This window comes from Salvia hispanica, chromosome 6 (genome assembly GCF_023119035.1).
Source record: "Salvia hispanica cultivar TCC Black 2014 chromosome 6, UniMelb_Shisp_WGS_1.0, whole genome shotgun sequence".
Taxonomy (NCBI): domain Eukaryota; kingdom Viridiplantae; phylum Streptophyta; class Magnoliopsida; order Lamiales; family Lamiaceae; genus Salvia; species Salvia hispanica.
In genome coordinates this window covers 42,696,215-42,706,524 of record NC_062970.1, presented here as the reverse complement: position 1 = coordinate 42,706,524, position 10,310 = coordinate 42,696,215, and the positions used below count along the sequence as shown (strand labels likewise).

Below are 10,310 nucleotides of genomic sequence, written 5' to 3'. Positions count from 1 at the left end.
CGACACGTGGCTAAGCACTATGAATATAGTGGTCTAGAGCATACGACACGCGTCTCAGGTGTCGATTTCCCCAGAAGCCCTTCTCTCTCAATTTCAAAACCCTCTCTCCTTTCTCTCGCTCCCTCTCTACGTGTACCCTCCATTCTCTCTCTCTCTTAGGGTTTTCGCGACTGAGGAAAGCTCAAGCTAATTTCCCGTACGTATTGTTCACTTCTTCTTCTCCGTTTCTCTGTTTGACTTTGCTATGGCGCTAAAATGTTTCTTCGCTGCGCAATTGAAGATGCTTTTTTTTTTAGTCTCAATTTTCTATTTTGCGTGTTCTGCTTCTATTTTTTGGTGACATTTGTCGACATAAGTGCCAGCATGATGTACAATAGGAAAATTGGGGAATAATTTAATATGTACGTTAGTAACTCGCAGTTGGTTTTTGTTCCTTTCTCTCATTCTCAACACTTTCTAGCATTAGATTTGGAGAAGAGGAGAATCGTCAGATTTAAGTGTTAATGAATTATCGTCAATTAATCTATGAGTGGCATATTCTTCATGTTCATACAATACAGAATGGGATTTGGTGATATTGAGAATGAGATTTTAATACTCTTAGTTAGGATATGATTAAATTTTAATTATTGATTTACTTTAATTAGTTAGTGATATAGGATTATTATTATAAATAAGACTGCTTATCTTTGGAGAGATCGGGACGGATGCAGTCGTAGGGGAGATTCATATTTATAGTCAAATAAAGTCGTGAGTTTCCTGGTCAATTCTCGTGCTCAATTTATGCTAGTTCTTGTGTGCCGGGATTTTACTCTATCATCTTAATAAGAGATTCCGTAACTATGCTTTACTCGTGAAATTTTCTTGTTCATCTCCTTTGCTGCCTTTATGTTGCTCACCTGCTTTTATAGTTAGTGCACAGGGTTGTCATAACTTTTCATCAGTCTTCTTTTTTAAACTAGTGAATTTCTTGTGTATTTTTATACATTATGCTATCTATTGGTTGTTGATGGATTTTCCGTGGACCTTGGATTATCGACTAGCTGAGTTCTTATTTTCTTATATGTTGCAGTGTCGGTGTCGGTGTGAGAATATAGTAAGTAAAAAAGTTAACTTTAGCATTTTGAGTAGACATGGACCATTCAGATCAAAGGCAGCAGCATCTAGCACACCCGAACCAGCAACAACAGGCAGGTGGTGGCTCGATGGCATATGCCACTCCCCCATATCAGACTGCACCCATGGTGGCTACTGGCACTCCCGCTGGCACGGTTTCCTCTCCCACTAGTTTCACTCCTCAGCAACAGCTTGCCTACCACCAGGCCCAGCAATTTCTCAGTCAGCAACAACAGCAGCAGCTTCAAGCGTTCTGGGCTAGTCAGATGCAAGAGATCGATCAAACTACTGATTTCAAGAACCATAGCCTTCCCCTCGCACGGATAAAAAAGATCATGAAAGCCGACGAGGATGTTAGAATGATCTCTGCTGAAGCTCCGGTCATATTCGCAAAGGCGTGCGAAATGTTCATCTTGGAACTCACGTTGCGATCTTGGATCCACACTGAAGAAAACAAAAGGCGGACTCTTCAGAAGAACGACATTGCAGCTGCCATTTCAAGAACGGACGTTTTTGACTTTTTGGTTGATATAATTCCTAGAGACGAGTTGAAAGAAGAGGGGCTTGGCATTACTAAGGCTGCCATTCCGTTAGTTGGATCAGCTCCGGATCAGCTCCCGTACTACTATGTTCCCCCGCAGGCCCCGGTGGGAGCTCCCCCAGGAATGATCATGGGGAAGCCGATTGATCAGGCTGCACTCTACGGAGCTCAGCAGCACCAACCTCCACCGCCCTACATGCAGTGGCCGCAGTCTCATCCTTCGCAGCAGCCACCATCGCAGGAGCAACAGAGTGAGTGACTCGTAGGGCTGTTGTTTTGATCTTGGGTTTATGTGTTCTATAATTATGTAGGTGTTATTTTCTTGGTCGGTTTGGTGTGTTGTGCTACTCCCAAACTTCGTAGTGAGATGAATTTGATGGATGAAGTCTTGCTTTTTGACATTTATTAATTTCAATGGTTGGGAATTGGAAACTGTATTCCACTTATCTATGGTAATTAAAGCTGATTTCATCGTCTCTGCTGTTAGGCTGTCTGTTATTCTAGTATGTTTCCGAATTCTTGTAATTGGATTTTATTAAAATAAAAGGGCTAGTAATGATTAATTTTAGTTGGAAGTTGGAACATTTTCACAAATTTGTTAAAGTTGGACATATTTTCTAAAGAACAATGCTATGGTGCACCGAATGCACAATTAATCTATTTCTAATTGGATTAATAATTTTAGTTAGGATCTAACAAAAAGTGTTGTGAACTCTGACATTTCTCGGTTAAAATTCAAAGAGATTGAAATTGAGTTCTGCAAAATTGAGTATTCAAACTACAAAGTCGGTATAACACTTGAGGAATGTTGGTTTTACAGTTAACACGTATAAAGATATTGTGCATGTGTTGGTTAACATAAAGGTTCTTCTCGATCAAAACTTTCCTATTGCCTACAATACATAGAATGACAATATAAGATAAACACAAGGCGTTGGACAACTATCCCTTACGAGTCTTGAGATACTTCCACAGCTTTGCCCCTCTTCCGTTTCTTACTCTTTCTTCGAATTTCTTTTGTTCTCGACTTCTGCTCCTTTCGTGCCAAGGCCTTCTCCTCAAACCCGCTGTCCATCATTTTCATCACTGTCACACGCCTAGCTTTGTATACCTGATGTAATTACAGCACATACAAATAAGCAATATAGTATATCTGATACACATCTTTATCTAGCTTTGCTTCCTTGGCTGGTAACAGAAGCGTAAAGAACTTTAAAAAATGTGATGTAAAGAGCTCATCAAATTTTTGTGAAATCGCTATAGCTCATAAGCATTACCTTCGTGATATCCTCAAGTACATCCTTCTCCTTACACTCGAACTCATCAAATTTTTTCCCTATAAGATCTTCTATTTTATGCACAAGGTCAACATCATTCTGCATAAACATATATTAACTGGTTAGCAGAGAATGTCTTTAAGCATCAAACCACAAAAACATGATATAAACAAGAAAAAAATATAAACGATGGGCAAGAATTCATCTCAGAGTCTCTGTAAGTGTATACCAAAATACCCTCATTAACATTATCTTCATGCTGGGAGTTCATTGGCAGAAACAATCCGCAATTGACAATAAACAAATATGCAGCAGAAAAGGGAAGGGCCAATGCTCTATAGAGATATTTATCTAGAAACTTCAGTGTATTGCAGTAGTTGAGTTTTTGAAGATTTACTATACACTTCCAACTTTAGTTCAAGCAGTGTATTAGCAAAGGCCTTAGTAGCATATAACTAACTAGTTGATGGAACAGGTTACAAGTCTATGAAGAGTTTTGGAATTTAAACACACCAAATCTCAGATTTTACCTTGGTGATGAAGCTAAGAGCAAGGCCTCCTCTTCCCACTCTAGCAGTACGACCAACTCGATGAATATAATCCTCTGGATACCTATAAAGAACAGGCACTTCAGTTCTGTTCATGAGTTTGAAAGATGAATTAACATCACTGACACCCTTGTACGTCATTACCTTGGAATGTCATAGTTTATGACCAAATCTACTGTTGGTATGTCCAAACCACGGTTAGCAACATCGGTTGCAATTAGTATAGGGACCTGCCCGGATTTGAATTTATGTAATGCAGAAAGCCTCAACGACTGGGATTTATAAGAGTGCAATGCTGCTACTTCAAGATCAAGCTGTTCTAGCAACAAACTCAGAAGTTCACAACTCCTGCTCAACCAAAGACAGCACTGGATAGGTCAAAGGCTTGTATTTACAGATCAAAAAGTTTTGAAGATGCAACTTTACTAAGTGTTTGAAACATAAACTCTATAATCTAGTTGAAAAATTTGCATGATACTATTAGAGATCAAGATTTGATACTTCCACCTTACCAATATTGCGCTGATATAAATTAATTAGTACATTTGCAACAAAAATGGGAAAAGAGTTAGAAGTAACAAACAAACTAAGTTATGATTAAGAAAAGGTTGTACCTGCAGGTGGAAACAAATATCATGGCAGATCGAACACCCATTTCCTTCATTTTGTTCAATATGTGGAGGAGGTACACATCCCTCACATTCTTGGGAATAAAAATATACTGTTGCTTCAGAGATTCCACTGTTTTAAAACCTTCATATGCTGCATAGAAATATGTTTTATTTGCTGAGAGTTCAAGTAATGTCTGTAAGTTGCTACTCATGGTGGCAGTAAATAGTAAAGTTTGCCGTTTCTTAGGTAAGCACTGAAAAATAACTCTCAATTCTGCTTCAAAGTTAATGTCCATGACTCTGTCAGCTTCATCCAACACTAGAAACTGCCAAAAAAAATCTGTGTAAGAACTGTATTTGAGGGCAGAAGCAGGAAAGCAACATAACTACTACCATTTAGTAGCAGACCATATTACAGTCATTGATTCATTGCATGCCGAATTTCTTAAGAAAAAAGAAGGTGAAGCTAGTAAAGTAAAAAAAAGCATGGAGTTAATAAGGTGATAATAATGTAACGCCGGATTGTCAGAGGTACACTAATGAAGTGTATATGTTGGTGCTATGCAATCAGAGGTATAAATGAGAACTCCCTAAGACCCTAACAATTCGAAGTTGATTTAAACTATCACTGTCTTTGCTGGCTTGGCACCAACTTTGGACCAAGATAATAAGGCTCCAATTTGCCATTTAAAATCAACATAATAAATAATATGCAACCAAATACTTCCAATTACTTCTCACTCTAAGAGTTCGTAAAGAAAAATCCTGTGAAGAATACAAATTGTCCTAACAGAAAGCACTATCCTTCAAAAAGGGAAATTCTGAAGTGGAACCTAACCCACCACGGCAAGGCTGGCTTCTAATAGTTAGAACATAAAAGCTTCAAGATTTTCTTCGATAATGCTTTCAATGAAATCCACATAACTGGGAACTAACATTTTGAGAACTCAACAAAGCATGCCTCTTTAAAACTATTGTCAGCTATAATTCCTATCAAGTTAAGAAGATAAACTACAAGTTCTAATAAAACTAATCATTGGTGATAGGCTAGCACAAAATGGAAGATAAATTAAAGATAAATCACCTTAGTTCTAGAAAAAATAGCAGGCAAGTCAGGATTCTGTTCAAGCAGAAATTTAATCCTTCCCGGAGTAGCAACCACCACATGCGGCCTCTGCATCAAACTCCGCGACTGCGTAATCATATCCATCCCACCAACAATCTCCACGCACCGCAGCCCCAATCCCGACCCGAGCGCCTTAAACTGATCCGCCAATTGGTGTGCCAGCTCCCGCGTCGGAGTCACCACCAGCGCAAACACCCCGTACGGATCCTCGGCGAGGCGCTGGAGGATCGGGAGGACGAACGCCGCCGTCTTGCCGCTCCCGGTCTGCGCGAGGCCAAGCACGTCCCGGCCGGCCAGGATTTTGGGGATGCAATGGTACTGCACTGGAGTTGGACGCTTCATCTTGAGCTCCTTGCAGGTGTTTACAGCCCATTCCGCCAGCCCTAGGTCGGAGAAGGTGACGTGCGCCGGCGTAGGGTTAGGGTTTAGTACTTTCTCCAATTCCTTCACGGTGGAGGTTGCTGGTGGCGGCGGATTGTCGATTGTTGTGGTTGATTTCTTCTTTTTGCGGGAGAACAATTGGAAACTTGGTTCAAGTTGGATTTCTTCCTCCATTGTTGCTAATTGCTAAGCTGTGCAAACCCTGATGAAATTGGAGACGAAGACACGGTAGTTTCTTCGTTGGATTGAAGAAGTGGGCTTTTTTATATAATTGGGTTATTTTTGGGGTTTGAACTAGTAATTGGGCTTTAGCGCTATGTAGTTGGGCTTTGTTTACAGGCCCACATAATTAAGAATATGACGAAATAAATTGGGTTGTGTGATAAAAGAATCGGAACAACTATTTAAAAAGAACATCTGTGCATTAAAAATAACAACAAAATTATAAGTCCAGTACCTTTTGACATAAATCATGAGACTTATAATTTTGTTATTCATTTTGTAATTCAATGTCTAGTTTCAAATCGTGTTAACTATGACAATTTTTTTTATAAGTGAAAATATTCAAGCCACAAAAATAGCACACCAATAGCACATAGCACACCAGAAAAGGTTCACCAAAGTGAAACTAACAAAGAATAGCAAAAAACAATTAAAAAAAAAAAAAGCTACCAACATCAGAGTTCCACATGAATCATGATAGTAGCTATGGTATTCATAGTTGATAAAATATTTAATCATGTATTTGAGCCACCATATATGAGTTAAACATAAGATATGAGTTCAATTTTGTATTTTGAACTTTGGTGGGTGAGTAAATTTCTTGAAAATTTGATATAATAGTATGAATGACTATTTATCACCGTATCATACAACAATCATTTACTAGGGGTAGGGGGTGTTCGGTTGGCAAGATTAAATCTCATGATTAAAGATGTATCATGTTTGGTTCATAAGATTAAGCCGTACAACTTAATCCTAGATGGATAGTCACATGACAATTAGTCATAGCCTCCCCCCTCCAACTAAAATAATCCCACAACTTAATCCTAGATGGATAGTCTCATGATACTTAGTCATGACAACCGAACGTCACCTAGGAGTACAATTTTTATTGTCATAAATACACTCTCGCAACATAAATTTTCCATCACCATATTCACTATATTTATTATTCCATCCGTCCCTTAAATTTTAGCTCATTTTGACCGGACACGGATTTGAAGAAATATAATACTATACTAAAAAGTGAGTTGAAAAGCTAGTAAAATGTGATCAATTTTATAATAAAGTGTGAGTAGGAATGAGTTAGTGGAACATGAGGTCCATTACCAAAAATGGTAAAAAGTGAAATGAGACAAATTTTGTGAGATTGACGAAAATAGAAAAATAGAACAAACTTTCAGAGACGAAGAGGTAGATTATAATAGTCAACTAAGTAAAAGTTAATGGTTGCTTATGTTGGATTAATTTTGAAAAGATTTGTCTTTAGCCATGAACAATTGTAGCGTGTTGTTAGATGAATGAGGTTGATTTTAGTTAATGATGAGGTTGATGAAGTTTTATTCTTAATTAGATGCTGTTGGTGTGTCTTTTCAATCTTTGTACACATTCAAAAGATTTTAGTCAACATTTATGGATTAGTAGTATTTTTTTTTGTTTTCCGTTTTCGATGCATGATAATTTAACACTCCTTTACATTCCATCTTACATTCCATCTGTCCGCGAATGTTTAAGCAGTCGTATTACAAAAATCTGAACAACCATTTAAAAAGTTTTTTTATTCAATACTTTCAACTTAATTTAATAAAAATAATTACATGTTTCATACAAAATATTTTACTTTTATTTCTATTTAATACAAAAAGTATTAAGTTTACATATTTCATACAAAAAGTTATATTAGTGTTTTAAATTAATACATTCCATTAAATATTTTAAATACCGTTAATTAGTTTATAATTTATCCAACTTATCATCATAATAAAAGCATAATTAGATATTTAATACAATTAATCACTCTAGAAAGATAGCAGTCAATATCAATTCTTCCAGCAATTGATCGTCGTTTAAAAAAATTCTGTCTCCCAGTATACTTTATTTTTTATTGTATTATTTATAGAACACAATATAAAATAAATCCATATTTCATCTTTACAAAATGGCTAATTTGAACTTCAAACAGTCAATAAGTCAATATTTAATTTTTTTTAAAAATATTCAATATCTTCTTAGTTGTATTCTCCATTGTTATATGAAAAAGTTTTGACAATAAAATGCAATTCACTAATTTGATGGTGAAGAATGGTGATTTTTTTTCTCTCTGTATTCATTTTTGTGAGTAATAAAAATAACTATGTTTGAAATAATTAATGGAAAATTTTAATTAAAATTTTTTTGTACAAATTTGAAACATTGATGAAATTTTTTATATGTTCATGTAATTGGAAGTAACGGTGTTAGTAGGAACTTAGCGGAATATATTAATTTAAAATATTAATATAATTTTTTTTGTATGAAATATGTAAACTTAATACATTTTGTACTAAATTGAAACAAATGTAAAATATTTTGTATAAACATGTAATTACCCCTAATTTAATACGACGCTCATTACAGAAATGGGTGCAATAAATTTGTAGTTTATATTAGGCTTAGTATAGCTACAGTGAAGCTACTGTAGTAAAATCAGTCCTTGTTTATGATTTCCAACCATTTCAAGAAAATTTAAAATCAGGATTAATCGAAGCATTGAATACGACGTATACCCAACCATCGAAAGATCCTAATTTGATCATATAGAAGGAGGGCCCAGATTGAACATAGGGCTGGCAAATAATCGTCACTGCCGATTGACCAAACTTTTATTCTCTCCGCTTTCAACAATCGCCGCAGAAATGGAGTCTCCGTTCAACTCTAACGTCCTCAGAGGCAAGGTAGCTCTGCTCACCGGCGGCGGCTCCGGTATCGGCTTCGAGATCTCCACCCAGTTCGGCAAGCACGGCGCCTCCGTCGCCATCATGGGCCGCCGCAGGAATGTCCTCGACGGCGCCGTTTCTGCCCTCACCGCCCTCGGCATCCCCGTATTCTTCTAAACCCCTAATTGTGTTTATCATGATCAGCTGCTTTTTCGATTCTGTTGTCAATTTTGGTGTGTGATTTTGCTGCTAGGCGATTGGATTTGAAGGGGATGTGAGGAAATTGGAAGATGCGAAGAGAGTGGTGGAGGCAACGGTAGGGCATTTTGGGAGGCTTGATATCTTGGTCAATGCTGCTGCTGGAAATTTTCTAGCTGCAGCTGAAGATCTCTCTCCCAATGGCTTTAAAACAGGTTACTTTTCTATTATAATCAGTTGAAATTGATTGAAAGGAGGTGATGAATACTAACTAGAGGAACAAATTCAAATTTTAGTGTGTTGACCTAGTAATAGTGTGGTTAATGCCGAGGTTAAAGGTCTTGGGTTTGAGTCGGTGAGGTTTGAGTCCACCGTGATGCCACACTTAAATTTTGTCGCCCATGAAAAAAGACTTGATCTTTACTTGTATAATCAACAGTTATGGATATTGATACTGTTGGGACATTCACAATGTGTCACGAAGCACTCAAGTATCTCAAGAAAGACGGGCATGGGAAGGCCGTGCCTACTGGAGGCGTGATTTTGAACATCAGCGCCACTCTGCACTACACGGCATCCTGGTATCAGATCCATGTGTCTGCAGCCAAGGTTTGTGGTTTGATGCTTGTGGTGAAGATGATTGGATCGTTGTAGTTTGAGTTAATTTGCTGTTGTGGCCAGGCTGGTGTTGATGCATTGACGAGAAATTTGGCACTGGAATGGGGCACCGATTATGATATAAGGGTTAATGGGATTGCACCGGGTCCTATAGGAGATACGGCTGGCATGAGTAAACTTCAGCCTGATGAAATTACTTACAATGCAAGGGAATCTACGCCTCTCTACAAACTTGGAGAGAAATGGGATATTGCCATGGCTGCTGTCTACCTTGCCTCAGATGCTGGTAACCTTTTGTCTATTCTCATATTGCTGTGAGCTATATCATGCTATGCTATGTTTCCAATACACTGTTCAGCGCTTGCTTTCATAGATCAATAGAAATGTGCTATAGCAGAACTTAGTTATGAGTTATCTTGCCTTGACTATACTGATTTGATGTATCACTTGCAACACATTTCACCCAGTGGCATCCTGTTACCTTAGTTCACACTAGTTTGAGTTTTGAAAAGCTTTGGTGTAGCACATTTGATGAAGCAATGTGTCGATACTCCAATAACCCTCATGATTCAGCAGCTAGTGTATTTAGGTTTTAGGGTTTAACTCCATTAATATCTTCTTTTTTCCCTTATCTAATGATAACTGTTGTTTGTCAAGGTAAATACATCAATGGGAGCATTCTGCCTGTAGATGGAGGATTGTGGTTGAGCAGGCCTCGTTATCTGGCTAAAGATGACGTGAAGAAGGTTTCTCGATCTGTGGAGAAAAGATCTCGTGCTGCCCCAACTGGCCTCCCAACGAGCAAGCTGTAGCTCAAGTCCTCATACATTGCATAAGTTATGTGCTTAAATTATATCATATCAATTGTCAAATTCCACATGTTAGATTAACAACTTCATCTGCTTATATTAAAAGAGAGGATTGCATTATCATCTATGCAAGCAAAGTGATTTTTTCTATTTATTTATGTTTGCAC

General features: G+C 37.6%; 3 protein-coding genes across 4 annotated transcripts; 2 read left to right on the top strand and 1 right to left on the bottom strand.

The window, feature by feature from the left end:
- The first annotated feature begins 42 nt into the window (after nt 1–42).
- On the top strand, nt 43–2,042 carry LOC125196844 (nuclear transcription factor Y subunit C-2). Of its 2 annotated transcripts, none has more exons than XM_048095503.1 (2): nt 43–196; nt 1,073–2,042. In XM_048095503.1, the coding sequence occupies exon 2, from the start codon at nt 1,134–1,136 to the stop codon at nt 1,914–1,916; it is 783 nt and encodes a 260-aa protein (XP_047951460.1). In that variant the 5' UTR covers nt 43–196; nt 1,073–1,133; the 3' UTR covers nt 1,917–2,042. The 2 variants fall into 2 exon arrangements, with proteins under 2 accessions (XP_047951460.1, XP_047951461.1); XM_048095504.1 differs by having other exon boundaries at nt 49–196; nt 1,132–2,042.
- Nucleotides 2,043–2,385: 343 nt separating this feature from the next.
- Nucleotides 2,386–5,839, bottom strand: LOC125196405 (DEAD-box ATP-dependent RNA helicase 36). The gene is made up of 6 exons (XM_048094904.1): nt 5,178–5,839; nt 4,097–4,419; nt 3,627–3,830; nt 3,465–3,546; nt 2,935–3,033; nt 2,386–2,768 (listed from the first exon to the last, which is right to left on the bottom strand). The coding sequence occupies exons 1-6, from the start codon at nt 5,772–5,774 to the stop codon at nt 2,607–2,609; spliced, it is 1,467 nt and encodes a 488-aa protein (XP_047950861.1). The 5' UTR covers nt 5,775–5,839; the 3' UTR covers nt 2,386–2,606.
- A 2,537-nt stretch (nt 5,840–8,376) lies between these two features.
- On the top strand, nt 8,377–10,266 carry LOC125193671 (peroxisomal 2,4-dienoyl-CoA reductase [(3E)-enoyl-CoA-producing]-like). Its single transcript, XM_048091512.1, has 5 exons — nt 8,377–8,683; nt 8,772–8,931; nt 9,156–9,325; nt 9,398–9,620; nt 9,992–10,266. The coding sequence occupies exons 1-5, from the start codon at nt 8,498–8,500 to the stop codon at nt 10,144–10,146; spliced, it is 894 nt and encodes a 297-aa protein (XP_047947469.1). The 5' UTR covers nt 8,377–8,497; the 3' UTR covers nt 10,147–10,266.
- Nucleotides 10,267–10,310: the final 44 nt, after the last annotated feature.